Source organism: Astatotilapia calliptera, chromosome 2 (genome assembly GCF_964374335.1).
Source record: "Astatotilapia calliptera chromosome 2, fAstCal68.1, whole genome shotgun sequence".
NCBI classification, from domain to species: Eukaryota; Metazoa; Chordata; class Actinopteri; order Cichliformes; family Cichlidae; genus Astatotilapia; species Astatotilapia calliptera.
Window position 1 is genome coordinate 29,961,524 of NC_137423.1, and position 21,906 is coordinate 29,983,429.

Here is a 21,906-nt window from a genome sequence, read left to right on the forward strand (position 1 = left end):
GGTTAAAGAAAAAAGATGACTATCAGGTTAAGTACTCACCAGCCTTCTCGCCATTGTGCAGTGGTTTGCTGAGCTCCTGACTGGGCAAGCAGGGACATAGCCCATCACATTTCACTGAGATTTTCTTCCCAGACAGGCAGCTCTGGAACTCCAATTTACACTGTAAAAAACCACAAAGACCTTTTCAGGGTCTAATTCCCACAATCACTGATGACAAGAGCAAAAAGGAAACACTAATTTGACAAGTTTTTTTGTTGTTGTTTTGCGTTTTGAGAATGATGTTAAAACTTTGAAAATAAACTCATTATTTTGATTAAAAAAATGCTGAAATAGTATTTCAAAGAAAACAATTGGGATTGTGAGGATAAATTTGTTATACAGTGTGGTGATACGTATAAGGGCTTTGAAGAGATGGTGCAGAATAAAACTAAACATGAAATAGTTAATTTTGTAAGTGAAATAGCTGGCAATGGACTTGATCTTATGCTCAACATTTCCACTTTATTCTCAACTTATTCTTGAAATTTCCACTTTATTCCTAACATGAGCAATACAAAATCCTTCAAACATTTTTTCCTTACACTTGAGATACTACACAGCTAAATAAATAAAAATAAATTCATCTGCATGTTGTATAATGTCACCTGTGGCCTTGCAAGCGCTATGAGTGTAAGACAACAAGCTGTCATTGACGAAATCATTGACAAAGTTTGCGGGAAAGAAATAAAAATAAAAACCAGAGTGCATGGGTGTATTAAAGATCCCTATTATATACTGCAGTCTAAGGAGGCAACACTTCACGAGCACTTTCAGTCCAAAATATTGCCCTGAATCTACAACTTTGACCTGACTGAACTGAAAGATGGTAACTATGAGCAAAAACATTTTTCTGCAAACCATGCAAACAAGCGTGAACTTTGGAAGATTTGGCAAGCATCAGGAAGTGAGTGTTTACTATAGAATTTGTACTGAGCTGCGTTATGTGGGAACTGGATGTTACCTGAGGTGAAAACAAATAATGGCGCTCCTTAGCTGGTATGTCTAAACCATGGTGGTTTATTATTGTATATATGAAATTACAACAAAACAAAAACGTGAATATTTCTTATTTGAGCTGATTATGGGAAACATTTGCTGATACAGGATTGGTCATTTATCTTGGATGAACAAATATGTCCGTTAGGCAGTCATGTAGACATGCCATTAGAAACCGAGATTCCCGTTGACATTCTATTATTCACTGCAGTACAAACCTAATGCAACCCAAAAAGCAAGACGGACTACTTCTGAATGTAATTTAACAGCATAAATCTCATTTCAGGTAAGTGAGGGATAAGAAATTGTTTGGACTAGTTGGAGGAAAAAAAATCCAATTACCAGACCCTTCCAAGAGGAATAATGAAAACTGAAATGAGATATGTAAATTCTGTTTGCGAGATGATGACGACAGGATTTGTCAGAGTGGGACCATGACGGTGCATAAACATCTATACGCATATCACGCCTTACACAGGCTTAGCCTTATCCTTCCAGCACTTTAATTTCCCACGTTCTAATTCAAATCCATCATTTCCTCCCTGTCACCTCTTTGATAGCGCCGCTAATGTTGCTTAATGAAATCTGTTGACAAAGGAACAGTGCTCTGTCCTGTTTTCAACATATTGAATTAGCTGTCTGCGGATGGGAGAGGGAGAAAGAGAAAGAGAGAGAGACGGGTGGGGATAGAGGGTGGGGGAAATGGATGTCCTCCCCCAGTCACTGTCAGAGAGAGAGAGGCACCATGAATCTTTATGTTTGTCTCTCTCCTGGGGTTAATGTGGTTTTGATGAAACAGTATTTTAACACCTGACTTGGTCAAGTAAAAATAGAGGTGAGGTGAGGAGAGAAGCCGAGGGGAGAGGAGAGGAGAAAGGATGATTTAAGAGGAAGTAAGTAATGGATTTAACTTAGTGGGCCGAAGCCTCTCAGGAGATAAGAGCACTGTCCTCTTAATAGGATATTGAGTGTGTGTGAGAGTGTGTGTGTGGTTATGATGAGGGAGGCATGTAATGTAATAATAAAACATGAATAAGCTTGAGACCAGCAGCTCACTGGTGAGCAGAGTTTAAGTTGGGCCACAGGGACCCATCACTCCAGCAGCTAACTGAACCCCTCCAACTAATTTACCACAGAGAGCAGAGGGATTTCCTAGCCCTCCCCCGGCTTTTTGTTCTTCCTCTTTTTTCGCCTTTAACACGACTCCTCCTCAGCTCAGTCCCAGCTCACAGGCAGTGTTGGTCATTAGCGAGGCCTACGTCCCGACTTCTGCGGGTCAGGGCACAGACCTTGATAATCGCAGTTTGTGTCATACTGATTGGTTGGAGTTGCAGTTGTGGATTTCGCTGGTGCAGTAAGGATGGAGGTCTGGGTAGGTGCGTGGGTCAACAAAACATAAGGATGCGCATGAAAATGTTTATTAGCCAGTTAGCATTATCTATTTACTATTATTTTTGTACTCCACCTCCTACCCTATGACCCTAACCCCCAGCAGGTCGTGGCAGACCGCTGCCAGAGATTTCCTCTTCTTAAACGTTTTTCCTTGCCAAGGTTGCCAAGTGCTTGCTCATAGGGGTCAAGTGGTTGTTGTGATTTTCTCTGTATTATTATAGGGTCTTTACCTTACAATATAAAGCACCTTGAGGTGACTGTTGTTGTGATTTTGTGCTATATAAATAAAATTGAGTTCATTTGAATTCTTCCCTCAGTCCTGAACTGGAACAGTGTGGTTAAGAAAATGTATAGATGGATGGATGTTCTCTAACTATAACATAAATGGAAGCTTATGGAGGCTATTTGAATCTACAGCACACTTCAACCACAGTGTCACCGTGCTATAAAGATCAATGTATGTGTGTATGTGTGTATGTACGCATGTATGTTCCCTTCTCCTTCTAGACGAGTGGACCAATCTTGAACAAACTTTGCATTGAAATTGCCTAGGGCACCGTGAGTGCCAACATCTATATAGCTTATACAAAAATTCTATCTAAATCTCACAATCATATATATTTGTACATTTGACAGTTCAATTGAGCAGTTATCTTCCAAAGGAGCTGAGGAGATTAACATGCTTAATGTTGGGATGTCCCCCCAAAAATTTCCAACACACAAAAACATATACTGCTCTACTTTTATTGATTGTGTCTCATCAGACAAAATTGCGCTGTTAAGGTAAGTTCCTGACTGAAATGTTGGAATACATTACAGCGAAAGTGACAAAAAGTCTTCAGTTCCCAGATTGCTGCATTTTGCCAATAACTGTCATTAAGACTTTGAATTAGCTGTGTAAGACACTAAAGTGCTGTCCATTATGTTTTACGGTTTCTGTGTATTGGACTGTGTTTCACTGCTGACAACCAAAGGGTTGAATACAAGGACAAGAAGTTAAGATGAACATGGACGTCAATAAGAATCTACAGTGTGTTATACCAAGGACGGAGCCTCACTTCTTTATGGCATTTTCTGCCCCTGGATATCGATCTTCGCCTCCCCCAGCCCTAACTTCTTCTATTTACTTTCTTCTTGACTTATCACAAAGGTTAAACCGTGAAATGTCTTTTCTAATTACATGGTGAGTTTGTGTCTATGTGCGATTTTATGTAGCTCAGGAGGCACTTACAGGTAGGAGTTAGTGGCTAGAAAGAATTGCACGGGACAATGGGTGAACAGTTTTTCCAAAATGCCCAGTGACATCACAGGCAATGTGATGTTTTGAGAAATTTGCTCAGCAGACTATTGGGAACCTGCAGCTCAAAATGAATCAATGCAGTGGAGGCATCTGGGTAGGAAGAAAAGGTGACGACTGATGAATTTGAAGAAGAATGAGCACATTGAGTAAGAGCATCAAAACTATAGATGCTCATATTCCAATGATGCTAACAGAGTTATGTCTCACCTCGGAGGAGTAAGTGTGCCCATCAGAACCACAAACAGGAGTTGACTGGAGGGCTGAGCAGAGCCTGCATTTCCCATGAGCACCAGCTTCAAGCCTATGCTTGTGGCCTGCACTGCCTTTCCTGGGTTTCACACTGGTGGAGAGAAAAAAACATTACAAACAATGTTTTAGACCAGCGGTCTCCAACCTTTTTTGAGCCACGGACCGTTTTATGCCCGACAATATTTTCACGGACCGGCCTTTAAGGTGTCGCGGATAAATACAACAAAATAAAACTAGTACCGGTACTGAAAAAAAGAAGATTTATTCATAACACACGTGAAAAGACCCAGGAAAACCGAGTTAACGATCAAAACGATAACAAAATAATGCTGAAAACCGATTAAAAACCCTGAAAACCATACATTCCACACCTGAGCCTCAACTCTCGCGGCCCGGCACCAAATGACTCACGGACCGGTACCGGTCCGAGGCCCGGGGGTTGGGGACTGCTGTTTTAGACAGTTATATGTTTGACTTTTGACATACAAAGTAAAAGATTACACAGAGCCAGAAGCCAAACTTTTAGTAGTACATATAGTATAGGCATAATAACATTTGTGTGCAGAGGGAAATTGTTGTAATGATCATAATTCTTTTTTTTTGTCAGAGTCAGAAGAAGCAGATTTTCTGAGAAGTCCCTTTCAATAAGCAGTGTAATTATGTTTGATCCAAATCTTGCAGCAATTTCTGTCTAAGTGCTCTCATTGAACACCCGGCTGCCTCCTGATCTATCAAGCAGATAATAAAGCTGAAGAGACTCTTGAAAATTCTGTAAATTTCTGTAATATTTCTCAATTTGGAGAACACCTCTGACCAAGTGAATGTCTGACATGTATAAAATATTCAAGAACAAAAAATAGTAAAAAAATCCATTCCAGAAACCCCCCCCTCCCAAACCAAACCAAACCAAACAAAAAAAACTTTCCCACTGGAATATTACCGTAAGTGTCGGGCTATAAGCCGCTACTTTTTGCACAAGCTTTGAACCCTGCGGCTTTTAGTCAGGTGCGGCTTTTCTATGGATTTTCCATGATTTTTGTCATATCGTAAGACGATTTGTTTTGTTTGTTCCGGTGTTGTGCGGCACTACGTTGCCTGGCGGAAGGGCATGTGATCAGACACACAGTATCGGGTTCAAGAGTGGTATGTTGGTCACATGTCCATCCGCCAGGCAACATAGTGCCGTACAAGTAGCGCGAAAAACAAACTTCAAAGTACCGCTATGCGACACTGGAGAAGAGGACTTTGGTGGTTTTAGTGCGCAGGAAGATGGTGGTGAATGACTGACTTTTCTTCTTGTTAAAGCCGTGTCACTACACCTGAGCCTAAAAGGTAGTCCAATCTATTTTTCTGGTGTGCTGTAGGTTATTGTTATGTACTACATTTGTTACTCATTCATGAAGCACAGTACATGTTTTGTACTTGTAATTACCGCTACTTGTACATATACCTAAAAAGTTATGTAAATATGTACCCATAACTTGTTTTTCAAAATATTAATAAAAGGGGTGTGTCTCCAAACAGCCATCTCTTTCCTGACAATTCGCTTTGTGCATATTCTCTTACATATGATAAGTCAACATTGAAACACCTGCGGCTTTTAGTCAGGTGCGGCTAATGTATGTACAAAACAGGATTTTCCCCTGATTTTAGCTTGTGCGGCTAATATTCAGGTGCGCTTTGTAGTCCGGGAAATACGGTAACTTACAAACGTTTTCACAAATATTTTGTTCTGATCAACAGTTTCATGTACAGTTATGTAAACTGGTAAGTTTTACAGCATACACAGCAAATAAATCATTGTTGGCTAAATTATCCAGTCCTGAGACTCGTTCATTAAGTGAATTAAATACCTTAATCAAATATACAGCAAAGCATTACAAAAAAGATACTAAATATAAAAAAATGGTTGGCAAATATCCTTAAAATGAGGGCCCGGTGGTGCCAGTGTTCGGCAGCCTCGCCTCTGTCAGTGCGCCCCAGGGTGGCTGTGGCTACAATGTAGCTTGCCATCACCAGTGTGTGAATGTGTGTGTGAATGGGTGGATGACTGGATATGTAAAGCGCTTTGGGGTCCTTAGGGACTGGTAAAGCGCTATATAAATACAGGCCATTTACCATTTACCATTTAAAATTGCAACTATTTATCCCATATTTTAAAATTTAAATAAACACAGCTCGCAGCTTTCAAATGAAGTGAATAATCCAAAGGTCAAAGGATTAAACATGGAAACCATTTATGAACCAAATAAAAGAATACATAAAACACAAAACAAAAAATGCAACAAATCACCAAATAAGATCAAGATAATAAAAGCACAGGATTAAGGTATTACAATCTTCAGTCACCCCACATTTATTTAAACATGTGCAAACCTACATGTAAATACAGTATATAAAACAAAAAACAGAGTTTGTACAATTCTAACAAGCCTGAAAATCAATATTTGTTATGACCAAATTTATTCTTGAACAAAGCCTGACCTCTCTGAGAGAAGCTTTTTTTCAAATTTCTGAGTTTTTTAAATAGTCTTCACCTCCACAGAGCCTCCATCGTGTTTCTCAGATGGCTGTAGACACTCACTGTGGTATCTCTCTCCTGACCTCCTCCGTACATACTGACAGGAATCTGAGCTAAAAATGTCACATTTGGATTCATCACCGTATAAGACCTGTTACCACTGATTTTCAGTCCACTTCTTGTGTAATCTGGAATACCTCAGCCTAAACTCCCCATTTTCCTTCCTTAAGAATAGCTTCTTGACAGCTATCCTTCCACTGAGATCAGTTCTGATGAGGCTTCAGCGAACAGTAGATGAATCGACTGAAGGCCATATTTATCTCTCAGGTCCTGTGTCAGGTCTTTGCTGGATTTTTTACTGTTTCTTAACCTGTATTGTTCATCTTTTGTAGATAGTTTTTTTTTCCAGGCTTGTAACTTCTTCTTTTGTTGTCTACACATCCAGTTTCCTAATCTAAAAAAAGTACTATTTCATGCCTATCAAACTGCAGCATTTAAAACTGGTTCTCTGCTAAACTATCTGTGTGAACACAACACGGGTGCATTCTTGATGTTTGAATGATTCATAGGTCAGTGTTCAGGGGCTTAAGAAATCCTGAAAATCTTTTAAAAAATTGTCAGGTAGAAGGACTGGATTGAAAACGAGTGAACAAGCAGCCAATGTCCAAAGAAAAACTTAGACAGACCTACAGAAAGCCTGAATAACTGAACTATTGCTCCTGATTAATTGAAAAAAAAAATCAGTCTTGCTCCTACAAAGCAAATTATATATACAAAATGAGGGGTCGTTCAAGACTTTGTCCCAGTAATGTACATTTAAGTCTATTCCATTATAAAATCATGTTAAGAGCGCAACAAACTAACTAAACTAGTTAATGCTGCTAAAGCACAGCAGGCATGCACACATCACTGAAAAATAACCCATACAATCAGCTAAATGTAGACAAAAGTTCATCACAAAGGCCAACGCTTCCCCTCATCCATCTCCCAATCATTTTATTAGAAGACAAGACAGTAGCGATATTTCCATCTCAAACAGACAAAAGAAAGTGATCATTATCTCCCTCATCTAACAATATATTTCAGCTACCCGCTGAGAGTTTCCAAGATGCTGTAGTCTGTAAAGTTTCTGATTTGACATAAGTACAACCCCGTCACAGCGGGACAGAGGGGGCGAAAAATTATAAACGAGCCTCCATAATGGTTTTTGAATTACAGCTTGGTTGCTAATGTAGACGTTCAAGCCTGCAGCTAAATATTATCACCCCAATAAGAAAAGTCAGTTTTATACTCAAATCTTTCAGTTTGAAGAGGAAGACCAAAGAGTGCTTGGGATTTTTGTGTCGACAGCTGTTTAGAAAAGGAAACTAATTTGCATAAGGATTTTTGCTTGTGCTGTTTACAGGGAAGCAGTGAGTAAAATCTAGATAAACAGGACATACTTCATCACTGTGTAAATTATTACACAATATGTGTTTGCCAATGTCTGGAGAACAACAAAGTTTGGATTTGGCCTCTAGGAGGACACTGAATCGGTTTTATGCCAATTGGTGCAACTAGTTTATCTTAAATTGATTCAAAATAATATACATATCATTGTCAAAAGCTCGGGTGAATGATAATACTTGGAAATTTCACAGTCCAGGTGAATAATTTGTCACATTAGAGCGAAAATAGCACTTGTAATTAATTTAATACAAATGGAGGGAAAGAAAGGATTATAGTCAAGATTCTTAGGAGCTAATGACTTGAGGAAATCAATTAAACCCAAGACAGAGACAGAGAAATATTCTGATGTCTTCTTGAAGAAATGCTTCTTGAACTGAAAAATTGAAAACCCTTAAAATTGGCAATGGTTGAAAACACAAACAAATTGGGTGGTGACAGAGCAAACAGATAGTGTGATTAAAATTAATTGGTGTTGGGAATACGTAAGCCAATGTCTGTCAATGAAGCACGCTGAGTTATTACACAGTGCTAACACACAAAACACAAAACGATACTTGTTTGCTTTTGCTTGATGTAATTTGTTGAAACTGCCTTGCAGGTAGTTAGGATATTGAAGTTAAACTTGGCATAGCACTTTAAAAGATATAATAAGTTGTAGCTTTTCGAGCTCGCTTAATAGCACAAATTTGATTTAAAGAGTGAGAAAAAAAACTCCCGCTGCTCTTCGGTATATGACAAAGATAATATGTGTTTCGAAACTGTTTCAAAACTGCTCAAAAACACAATTAACGTTGCATTATCATAATCACATTCACAAACCTGTTTCTGATGTGTTGTAAAGACTGCAACAGAGTATGTTGGAGATTCACATTATAATAGTGTGTCCCTTTCATCAAAAAGTACAAGCTCACTCCAGTATTTTTCTCGATCTTAAGATTTCTTTTAGCTTTACATTATTCTTAGGTGCAATTTAGATGCTGGCCATTGTTAAAGACAAACTTAAATTATAACAAATCTCTCATTTTTCATGCTTTGTTCCTTAGGAGCCAGACTTTCTTATCATTTTTAAAGTGGTCTTCACCTTTCTGAAGGTCTTTCAAAGCGTTTCTTAGACATTGGCTGCTTTTTCACTCATTTTCAGTCCAGTCCTTGTATCTGTTTCTGGGTTTGTTAAAACACTTAACAACAAAGTGTTCACACATTAAAAAGGCACCTAAGTCAAGGAACAAACCACTGTTGTGTCTATACATAACAGGCAACTTAGCAAAAAAAAACAAAATTTTGATCCACCATGTAATACCATCTGGAAAAGTAATTGGGAACTGCATGATTTTTCTACAGTGACCTGAAACACTCGTAATGTAGCAAAAAGCATACCTCATACTGTTCCACACAAAGTGGAATCATAGATTGGCCTCCCCAGAGCCAGTGTGGGATGTGGGATCATCTTGACAGACAACAGAACAGAAGGTGGACAATATCCAAAGAAGAGCTTTGAATGTCCTTCAAGAAGCCTGAAGAACTATTTCCAACAATTACTCAAAGTACAAGAAATCTTGCTCGAGAAAGTTCAGGCTGTGCTGAAGAATAAAGGTGGCTGTACCAAATACAACTTTCAAGTTATTTCCTTTGCAAAACATGAAGAAATGGGGGGTGGCTGAAGACTTTTCAAAGCACTGTAACTGACTCTTACCTGTGGCCTGGCTGCTTGTGATTGGTGCAGATCGCCGTCTGGTAGTCATGACTGACACAGATCTTGTGAGGAGGACAGCGAACCTTCAGGCATGGATCCTTGGTGGCATCTGGTCCTAAAAATGAGAAAGCAGAAACAAACTTCATCTCTGAGCTGCAAAGAATAAGTTATCAGAAACACATAGAACAGGAGGATCAGCACAATGAAGCGCTGGGGTTGAAAACTGATGCAGCAAAACATCCAGCTCCTCTTTTGGTTTTACAGTTGGCGGGCTCTTATGTTCTACTAACTGAAGCAGGCAGAAAAATAATGAGTTGGAGAAAACGACAGAGGAGAAGAATGGTAAAAGGTATGAAGTAAACGTTGAGTTTTCCGCGTTGTGAGCTGCTTAATGAGTACTATTCTCTCCGAGCGTCAACCCCATCTTCCTCCAAATCAATCTCCAGAGTGACATTATTGCCGTGGCAGCCAGGCACAGCTGGCTGGTGTCCAAGATGACAAAAGATCAAAGCAGCTCATTGACTCTGAGCATTGTGTCATTTCACACTAGGCTAACAGCACAAACCCGCTTTCATTTGACAGACTGAGGAAAAGGGAAAAAAACAAAAAACCCCATAGGAGGCGTGTGAGGTGAAAGCGACAGTGGGAGTAAAAGAAAAAGACAAGAGCTTTTAGCACAAATGGAGTGAGAGAGGCCAGCCAACACCAGCCAGTGCACTCTGGACTAGTGGTCATAGTAATTCTGTCAATTACACAGTCTGTACCAGATATGTATAAAAGAAAGATGAAAGCCCTTAAAATGGACAAACCCGAGTGACAAGACAAAGCTAATAAAATGAGATCAAAGACGGAGCGGGTTTTTAAACCGCATACGGAGACTGCATGCTGTCCCCGCAGTGAGTGGACAAAAAATGATTTCAAATCCTAAGTTAATTAAGAGTGAGTACAAAGTGTATAGATCAAAGCCCAGCATTATGTACAAGTCATTACCATGAGGCTGCTAACATCATAAAACAAGAGCGGCCTTGTCTCCATTAGGAAACTAATGGGTTGTGTTTGAGCCACAGCTGGTGTCTGATGCCAACATCAAGTAGTTTCTGACCTGATCACACACCGCGCTACGGTTTGCATTATACTTTATCATCATTAAATTGTCCAGAAGTCCGAACACGGTGCTGCAATCTCAACAATCTTTGGGGAAAATATATAAAACAGCTATGTATATAAATTGTAAACATGTGCTACTGTGAATATCTGGAGCTGTCAGATATTATGGAAGAGCTTTCTTTATCTCTGAGGAAAATGTACAAACCAAACACTAAAGATGGTGAAGCTTAGATAGTCTCAAGGAAAGAGATTCATAGTCCCCTGTAGACATCTGTCATAAATGAGCAGCACACTTTTCTTCCTCCTTACAATGCGTGAAACGCATGCACAGATGCAAAAATACATTTATAAGCCTGCATGGCCTCTTGTAATCTCCAGAATGCAGAGAGAGATGGAAGGTCAACCTCCCTCCTGATAGCTGTCTGTTGTGCAATGTGCTTCTTTTGCCTGCTGATTTGGGGGCCTGTCCTCACCTCCATCTATCAGCACTGGAAGAAACCCATCTTATTTCACTTAGCTGAAAGATGGCATTACCACTGCAAGGAAATGAGAGATGAAGGAAACGAGGAGAAAGTGACAGAGGAAGGATGGAGGAAAGAGGGGGTGGATAGGTACCTGGTTAACAGAGGATTGGAGGACAATTTGGGATCATTGGGCGACCTCCACTCTTAGATAAATTGGAAAACACACACACACACACACACACACACACACACACACACACACACACACACACACACACACACACACACACACACACACACACATACAAATAAGGGACACCTAAATACTCCCAATCACAGAGGATCCTATCATATGTAAGTTTTATGTAGTAAACAGTAAGAAGTCACTTTATAGAGACAATGATAGTCCAAATGAAATATTGTGTTCAGCTGGTGTTGAGAGTATTTTGGATAGGTGAAGAATTACAGTAGATAAAAATTAAGTGAAACCAGGACAAGAAAAAACAAGGGAAGAGAGAAAAAGGGTGAATAAAGCAGGAGAAGGTGGAAGAAAGAGGAGCCAAGATAAGGATGAAAGTTTAAGGAAAGGAAAGAAAAAAGATATTGAAAAGAGAAGAGAAGATGACAGGATAAAGAGGATGGAGAGAAGGCAGAGAAGAGAAGAAGCGACTAAAAGAGTGCTGGGTGACAGAGAGTTTTATCCATCTATTTAAAGCTTGAGTGAGCAGCACTGGTGGTTAAACCGGCCAATCAATTGTAATGCAGGAGCACTGCAGCACATTTGCCACCTCTCTTTCAGTCTCTCCTCTGCTTTTCTCAAGTATTTCTCAAGTATAAGTCGAAATGCACAAGTAACAATCAAATTGCACTTAGTAAAAGTGATTTTACTTTAAAATGTTCAATTTTTACCACATTTCTATAAATAAACCCACTCTCTGCTGCGGATATGATTTTTTCCATAAAGAAACAGAAAGTGCAAAAAATCTGGTCCTCGTCTGTGAGCATGAAGTAAATATGATTCATTGTATGACACGCGCAGTGGATAAACCATGCTTTGCTTTACAACTGAGAACTCATAAAGGAGAAAAATATGGAGCAAATCATGTGTGTGTTCTTTGTGTGACGCTAACCATTTCTGCAGAAGAGCAACAGTCTTACTCACAGACACCACTACTAATTTGTTTAGCCATTGTCCTTGGCCATATGTAGGGATGACTGATTCCCCTCGGGTGAAGGGTTACCAGTCTGTTGGGATGAGACAGATGGAAGAGCTGGCAGAGCTGTAGCTGAGGGTGAAGAACGCACAAGATGCCTGCAGAGCATTAACAAATGCCCTCCGTTTGAATTCAAGATTGGCATATTTATTTTTTTCCTGTCATTAACAAACATTGTTTGTATATAAACACTAGTTTGTGGGGCTTGTGGCATGGAATTCAGCGTTTTAAAGTGTACAATAATGGCAAAGTTGAGCTTCCTCAATGGACAAACTCTACGACTTTTAAGAATCTGCCTTTGAGAATCTCTTGGCCTACACATACATAAACAATGCATGGCTGTTGTAGTGCTTTGAACACTGCAAACCCAACATCAGCCCCACTCCCATCTGGTCAGATCTGCTTTTATATAGTGTAGTGAGGATCAATATACTCCCTGGTTGGTAGCTCACGCTCAGAGAGCACAGCAAACACATAAAAGAGAACACATTACCTGCTGAAATCAAATGTTGTGCTGCATCTTAGTAGGAAAGATAAGCTCAACTGAGTGAACATTAGGATCAAAGTCACCCTCTTTAAGATCATGTATAAATAATATCCATATATGTCTATCGGTGAGAGATTAATCAGCTCTCAGCATACACATAAATCATTGTGTTAATGTTTTGTCTAAGCGGCACGTCTTTTATGCACTCTAGTTTTAATAAATGCCTCACGCATTAATTTTCAGAAGCCATAATAATAAAACCCAATACTTCCATCACTCTGTTCACTATGTTACATACTGTTACAGTATATCTCAAATACCATCTTTCAGCTCTCATATAACTGACAAAAGAATTGAATTATGACTGCAGTGATTCACTTTGTGCTTATATGGCAAGCTTTTAAAGATGCAGTATATTTTTTTTTCATACGTGTGTGTTCTATGTATATCCAAATCCTTAGGGACTAATAAAGTATGCTGATTCTGATTCTGATAACAGTGGGTCTCATACTCATCTGTCATATTTTAGTAAGTTCTAGTGCTATAAGATTATTATTATATGATTATTATTTCAAATAACTATAGATTAGATGCGTAATGATTTATTTGCTTATAAAAAACAGGCGATAATTAACTTTTCCTGATGTCTCAAGAAAGGTGTCCAATTATAACAAAACGTCTCAGTTTTTCAGCGTTCAGTCCACTGTGATACTACTCTCTGCTGATGTAACTCAAATGCTTGGAATTGTTTCTTGGCTCAACCACATTATTTCGGTGTTGTATGGCAAGCCATGGGTGATGTCTCTTTTGGTAAGAAGATTGTAATGCTACCTGCATGCTGCTAATAATTCAGACCTCTCTGTCTCAGATGCAATAGTTTGGAAAACCAAACTCATGACTTTATGCATTTTTAAAACACAGGGAGAAGTAAAAAAGAAAAAAGAAAAAAAAAAGGTAAACAGACTGCTTTTTTAGAGTTCTCTTTTACTTTTATCCACCAAACAGTTATTACTATGCATACAGTGCTTTTCTCAGCACAAACCCTTTTGATGAACATATTTTAGGAACCTGTACCTTTCCCAAAGACACTTTGACCAATCCTCTGATTAGTGGACAACCTGCTCTACCTTTCGAGCCATAATTGCTCTAAATTATTCCCTCGTTTTCTGCAATTTTCACACTTTGCAAAGCGTTCTTGTGGTCCACAGATCAAAAGTTTGAAATCCCTGGTTTAGAGGAATATGCCCAGAGGGATACGGGAAGAGGATTTCAGTGATTTTAAACTCCCTGCTTTTTTTCAAGAGATAAAATCTGGCAACTGTAGTAAAGTGATGACATTGTTGTAGTCATTATTTAAAAATGAAACTTGCAGATATGGAGGTTTAATGTCCTCAGTCTCCTCATTTTCCAGGAGATTCAATCCCATACATAAATTGTAGCTATTTAATTGCTGCAACCCTTCCTGGCAGAAAAGCACATTGTACTTGTGGCTGTAAAATGTTATCACAATTAGAGCTGACAGTAAATGACCCTACTTGCTTACGTTTTTGTCTTCGCAAGACTTTTTGTCCCTCTTTTTAAAACTTTAATGTTCCTTAAGAGGCAGGTAAAACTTCCTAGAAAAGAAGCGGTGGAAGATAAAACACTCCTCTTGTGTCCTCTAATACTGGATGAATGCCAGGGTGAAGTGCAGTGATTGGGTAATAAAGATAGAGTCCAATAGTAGAGGCCACAATCCCAGCAAGCCCTGCCAGAGAACAGACCGTAACCTCAATTTAATTGTTGTTGAGCTTTACATGGGTCAGCCAGATATTTTTAGTAACCTTTGTGTATGGATGTGTATATTCCTTTATTCATTCTGTTCTCAATTGCTCTCCATTGTTTGTGCTCCTCAGATAAACAGCTACTTTCGGCTGCTCCCTTATTCACTAGAGGTCACAGCAGGTAGCTCTGCATATTTGACATGGCAGATATTTACATGAGATGTATCCTCACGCAACCCCCGAGTGATGTGTTTCCACCTGGGGTTGAACCAGGGATCTTTGACTTGTTAGGTAAACGTGTTAACCACTTTTTTTTTCTAATAACACATAAGCTTGAAATTAAATAAACAAGAGCTCCAAAAAACATTCCCAAAGGACAAATTCACAACTCTTATTAGAAATATGAGCACCACTTTTAGGCTTTGATACACTAATTAAAAAGGTGTTTCTTCTCTTTTGCCTTAGAGGGTTAGAAATAAAAACAAGACGGGGAAAAAGAGAGGGAGATAGACAAACATATCAATAGGAGATTAAAATCTTCCCTCTATGCTTTGTGAACATTCCTCGGGATCTTACTATTTGGCCTCAAAGAGGTTCTAGAGCAAAAGATGTCAGAGAGGAGTGATAGAGGGATGAAAGCAAGCACAGAGAGCCTTGGGGACAGCACAGGGAAAGAGCAGAATCACCATCCAGAAAATTAATTATTGAAAACATGGGCAAATCATATTATTGTGGATGTAACTGAGGAATGGAGAAGATAAACAGGCTGCTACAGTTTGAATGTCAGAGAGCACATTGGCTTACGGAAGAAAAATATCTAGAGAGAGAGGCTATTGACTATCACTTACAAGCTGAATATTCATCACTGCCAAACAACCATTATATGCACACACACATATACACACTTTATTGTGAAAATCCCTAAAAGAGGATGCTTTGTGAAGCTGTGGCTGGCAGAAAAACAATTCTAAAAGGACACTATGAAAGAAAATAATCAAAGAGTCTTTGAAGACAGCTTCAAAGAAAAGGCACAAAGATGCTTTTAAGGACAACATGCCTACTAGAGGACATTAATTTCTGGTGGAAGTTGTTAATAGTCACGGATGAAACAAAGTTAATGCCAAAGCTACCTAGCCTGTCTTGCTTGAAGCATGTTTATAGTTTTTACTGTTGGTGTGAAGAACAGAGCAAAAATAACATAGAATATGCATGAAATTGTCTAGTTTGGGATGGAGACACACTTTTAAAGTGTTCAAACAATGCTAGATGTAGAAGCTGGGGGGTCATGTTGCATCCTCGCTGAGAAAATAAAAACAGGACGTCAGCTGAAGCAAGCTGCTGATAACAGCTGTTAAACCAAGTTATTAGGCAACATAGCTATGCAGTGATAACTTCAGCAGTTCAGGCCTGTAATATCTAGGTACAGCAGGCTATTGTACAGCTTATCAAGTATTTAAAAAAAAAACAATGTAACACACAGAGTAGAATTTTGACAGGTTGGTGGATTATAATTTATAGCTTATTATAATCTGAGGGACCTGTGAATTGCAAATTATGTCCATTGACTCCAAAGATAAGTCATTTCCCTCAAAATCACAAATGTGAACCTCAAGGAAGTACAAACTTCTCCGGCACAATAGTAAGGGATTCATCCTCTGAGGACCATCATGTTTGTCACAATCTTTTTCCAATCTAGCGTCAAAATTTATTTTAATGTATTTTGTTTTTTAAATATTTTAGTATGAAACCTGTGATGAGCAAGCATTTGCATTTATTTTGAAGCCCTGCATCATTACACAGTTTTGTAAAATGCAGTCTGTAATTTCCTTGCTCCTTTTCTTCAAAGCAATGCAAGGAAGAAAGAAAGAAATATTATAGACATTACACCTGTGGGCACCAGATGCTTGAATGGCAAGGAGCTATTCAGGAGGGGAAGTTTTTCCATTTTATTCACTCTAGAATTCTTTTTAAAAAAAGGAAAAACCTTTTTTTTAATGCTTGTACAATGTCAAGTGGTCTCCTTTCTTCTTCTTTAAGAAGATCCCCAAGGCACTTAACTGGCCATGTGTTGCTGCCAGACAAGTAGCTTGTGTCAGCTTGACCTTTAGTCAATTTCAGGAGAGGTCACAATGAAAGACCACAAGCTTGACTTACAGTGTGATTTTTGGCTCATTGACACACTGTGATCTCGTCCTTTTTTTTTTCTGTACACACACACACACACACACACACACACACACACACACACACACACACACACACACACACACACACACACACACACACACACACGTGAATACACAAACATGCACACATGCACAGAGGACAGATCTGACCTCTTGCCCCACCCTTCAGTGTCAGAGATAATTAAATGTTTCTGCACTGTCCTAGACTGTGGCATTCATTAATCTGAAGCTGAAGTGTGTGTTTGTGTGCACGTGTGTGTACAAGCATGGATAATCTCACACAGATATAGCCCAGTTTTCCCCCTGCTTTTATCTCGTCTCCTCTCCTGTTATCAGTAACTAATCTCACCATCTTATTATTGTTCCTAGAAAAAATTACACAAACAGCAGTTAACATGGCCAAATAACGTGTCCTTTATATCAACTTTGCATAAAGTGCGTAAATCAAATAAATATTGTGCTCCATTTAAATGGGAAATCCGTGAAGTTTATTTCCCAATAGTCCACACAGGGTCAGCACCAGTGAATCACTTTACTTTACTCTGTTACTGAGTTTTTTGGGTCCTACAACTCACAGCCATGATCACTCTGTTTTGTAGCTAATGTATAGCCAATCAAAAGCATGTTTTAGGATACGCAGCACTGCATTGTTATACACTGACACTGCTTTCATCATCAAGATGACATCAAACACAAAAGAACCTGTAAATAACTAAAAATAACCAGACGTCCAGATGCATCTGTGAAAATGTACTGAAAATGTATCCAGGGTTTCGCAACATCACAGGTCTTTTTCGTAGAAAGTGCGGATTACTATGTGTTCCCGTGTTATTTATCTTGTACTGAATTACAGATAAAAATATGTGTAACTGGATAACAACTCTGTCATTTAAGGTGCACTGTGCATCTTTGGTAGCACAACAAATCCTCCACACAGCATAACAAGCACTCTCAGGGGATGGTCATTACAACTTGCTCCCCTGGTGCATGCTCTTGAAATGATTCTGTGAGTTTCATGGTTATGCCTTGTCAATACCTTCTGGCGAGTGGACATAGGAGCACTTCTTATGTTATTTAACAAACTGACCTTGTGTTTTGCGCAATTATTTTATTCACAATCTACTGTGGTGGTGCACAGAGGAAAAACTGCAAAAATTGTATCCAACGTATTAAAGATCTAACTGCATGTTAGTACTGAAGACAAACCTTGAAATTACTATTCGTTAGGAAAGAGGCTAGGCTTGATCATTCTGTGTGAATATGCAGTGATCCATCTAGTTGATGAAGCAATTAGCTTTATTTATCTTTTATTTACCACCATGGCATCTTTGTAATCAAGCTGAACAGGGCTGGGGAACTAAATTAATTAAACACTTTTGCATTATATCCGATGTTATTCATAAACTTCAGCAGACACATCAGACCAGTTTAAGCTCAATGTAAAGTAATGCCACAGTCTATTGTCTAAATCAGTGCCTGTCCACAAAGCACCTTATAATCTGTGATCAGTCTGTATAGCTATATGAGAAGCAACATCATTCTAACCTAATAATACATACACAGCAAGTCAGCTAAATCCGAATAGGTAAATGAACTCTATCTACAAGGACAGGATCGTTATGGTATCAACCAAGTATGAGCTAAAAGTAGCTCAGAGTACCTGGAGCAATAGAAAAACATATATTACCATGGATTTAAATAGAAACTAAACAAACTAAAATAAGAACTCACCATCCTGTACTGTCTTTTTGGCCGAGCTGGAGTGGGCTTTAGTTCTTGGGTCTCCATATCGGCCAGGTTCAGCCACTCGCTCTGAATGAAAAAATCATAAACACAAGACAAATTCATTAGAGAATGCTTTTTCATGGTTAAAGTAATAGTTTACCATATTCTTTAGCCACTTCTTTGTTGCCTTGGTGGTATGTTTTGGGTCACTGTTGTGCTGGAAAATCCATCCATGACCAATCTTCAGTGTTCTGGCTAAGGGAAAGAGGTTCTCGTCCATAATATTACAGTACACAGCCTCATCCTTGAACCAAAAAAGCCTCAACGCACAATGTTTCCATCTCCGTGATATGACCTAAAGAACCGCATCCCCACAATGGTGTTCTCGAGGTCACACACAGGAAGAGAAATTATCTCTTCCCCCAAAGATGCCTTGTGGAGTTGATGCCAGATATCTCAGTTTTGGTTTCAACAGCACCTTCTCCCATGTTTACTGGCAAACTGGTTGATATTCTGTCTCTCTTCATTTAAATTAAACTACCATAAAATCAGAGACACTTCGTTTCTTTTTAAGTGAGAAAACGTAATTATTCAGAAGGAGATCAAATAATTATTTTCCCCACTATAATGTAATTCCCTTCATCTCCAGTTCTGTACTTAATAGACAAACATGTCAAACTCTCAGAAAGAAGGCAAATGCGACTGTGTGCCAATATTTTACACTCCTACTTTGTGTTTTAGCTTAATCAATTTACAACCTGACCAGAAGTATTTCCTCACATAATGCCTCTTAATCACCAGAAATACATTATAGACTCCATTGGCAAATTTGGCAGGGAGGCAAAGTGACAGAATTCTCCTCATTATAAAAGAGTAATTGCTACACTATTCTCGCTCTTACACACTCACAGCACTACAACATCCCATATGGAAGGAAGCCAGTGGCAGCACTACCTCAGGGAGGAAGCAGAGCAGCCAAACACTGAGTTACAGGGAGTTTGTCATGTCTGTCTGTAGGCTGTGACATTAACACCCAGAAATGATTAACTCTCCGAACTCATCCATCTCCAGTATTTATTAGCGAGCAAGACTTTTGAGTGGGGACTGACCACGAAGTGTATTTAATGATCAGGAAAGAGGGTGTGGGTGTTTGTGTGTGTGTGCAAAACTTAGTCCAACTTTTGTCAATATGCCCTCTGTTCATTATTCCTCCCTTCTCTCCCTTTTGCCAGACTTTCTCTCCTCCTCATTATGGGAAAACTTTCTTATCTCTGAGTTATCCTCTCTGCAGGCACTCTCTCTCAAGTGTTCTCTGTAGGCCTCATGTCTATATATCTTTTGTATCCTCCCCTGCCTTCTTCCCTCCCGATACTCCCCGATGCCACTGTCACTTTTGTGTGCTGCCGTTTAGCTCGAGGGTTCCTGCTATGATCGCTTGCAACAACTGCCTGCTCATATCCTCTGAAGTTTATTTATCCTATAATTTACAATTATCATCAGAGTCTCTAGTGGCCACGGGGCAAGAAGGGCAGAATCAAAACAACAACACACCCATTCACTTGACTCTCTGTCTGCGTGATCTACTACTGAGCGCATCTCTCCTTGAAAACAGCTTGTTCAGCACCGTTCAAATAACTGCAGTTCACTTTATTTTGTTGTTGATTTTGGTGGCGGGGGGCAGTAATAATTCACTCCACTCTGTGTGGTCTGCTGACATTTGTCCTTTCTTAATCACTGCTTTAGCGCCTTCCATACCTTTACGTCTTTCCATCTCAGCTGCACAGATATTTAATTGCTTTGTTGTTATGATTGGCTTTGTCTCTTCATTGAATTAACAATACCCACGGTGTGACTGTGTGTATTTACTTCCTCTGCATCTCAGCAGGCTCCAGGTATCATTGATTACCTCCACTGTGTGCGTATTTGACTGGTTAATTTGCTGTGTATGCCTCAAATCAGTGTAGCATGTATCTGTGCTTTTTTGTTGATAATCCCTTTTATGTGCCGAGGCTCAACACGGCGAGAGCTCACTCCTCTGAAAGAGCGAGATAAGGGCTGAGCTGAGGGTCGTGGATATTGAGTCATTTTTTATGATGTGGCCAACAAGCCATTAAAATCAGAGTGGTAAACAATGTTTAAAGAACGCCTGGTGAGCGAGCAACAAACCCTTAGCACATTACACCGAAATGAGATATTTGTTCTTGCTCCAGCACACACTCTGTTTCATACACAGAGCTGAGGTGCTGACTGTTTGTTGTCCTATATGTCTCTTATCAGTTTCCCTCTTTCTAATTCTTTTAGCTCCTCCAGGCGCAGATCAAAGGCGGGTTTATGAGAACGTATTAAGAGGCAGTGACAGAGTTACAGAAGATTAAAGATGGACCAATGAGAAATGGGAACTGACAGACAGAATATCTTCAGAGAGACTGCGACTTAGTGAATTGGAGAAAGAGCTGATGAAATATATAACAACGACGAACACTCTGCTGGGAAAACGCAGTGTCATGTCTAATCAGGCCGATTGGCAATTTGGAAGCTCCAGATTTTCAAGGCTTTGTTTGCCGCTGGTACTGCCAAACCCGAGTGCTTCGCAAACGACTTTGGGTTCTGCTGCCAAAACGGTCCCCATAGCAACCACTAATTCATTATGTAAACTAATAAGAATAGACAAGTAGCAAACACCTGAAAATTGACAACTTGAATTGTATTGTTTTTTTCTGCGCTTGTATTGCATCCTCTAGTTGTATCTTGGTGCCAGTTTGACTCTCCTGTGCTCCTCTGGACTGGCTGTGATAATGAGGCCCTGTCTGGCATTTGTAATCTTCCCTTTGACTCCCCTCTCTGGATAATGCATTGCAATAACAAGCTCACAAATCTGTTGGGCAAGCCCATACGGAGGAAGCCAGATTCAAATAACCAGAATACTGTTTCTACCATTGGTCTCGCTGACAGCACATCCGTTATCTTCTGCCAAGGACTCTTCCTCCTCTCCTCTCATCTCTCTGTCTGTCTACTTGGGCTGAAAAGCCTGTTAAGCACAACTCTCCAACCATTACTGATGGGACTGAAATTAATGCACATGTAGAAAGTTATAAATAATAATTCAGTCTGACTTTGGAAGAAGTCTAAGCTGCCCTGGAGGACATATAGGATTCAGGTTTAACTGGATGGATTCTGAAGACCAGGCAGTAATATGTAATAAGTTGAAACATGGTACACAGTGTGTTACAACAAGGCGAGAGAATGTTGAGACACTGGTTAGTACAATGTTTCAGTAAAAGAAATAAAACACATGCCTAAATTAATGTAAATACAAAAACG

General features: G+C 39.4%; 1 protein-coding gene across 2 annotated transcripts in view; it reads right to left on the reverse strand.

Annotated features, from left to right (window-relative positions):
* spock1 (SPARC (osteonectin), cwcv and kazal like domains proteoglycan 1) overlaps positions 1–21,906 on the reverse strand; it is a 112,526-nt gene that overhangs the window by 22,959 nt on the left and 67,661 nt on the right. For both annotated transcript variants that reach the window (XM_080288424.1, XM_080288423.1), the window contains exons 4-7: positions 18,592–18,672; positions 9,640–9,754; positions 3,935–4,067; positions 40–160 (exon numbers count right to left, since the gene is read on the reverse strand). In XM_080288424.1, coding sequence (XP_080144550.1) covers positions 40–160; positions 3,935–4,067; positions 9,640–9,754; positions 18,592–18,672 — 450 coding nt within the window. The remainder of the gene's footprint in view (positions 1–39; positions 161–3,934; positions 4,068–9,639; positions 9,755–18,591; positions 18,673–21,906) is intronic.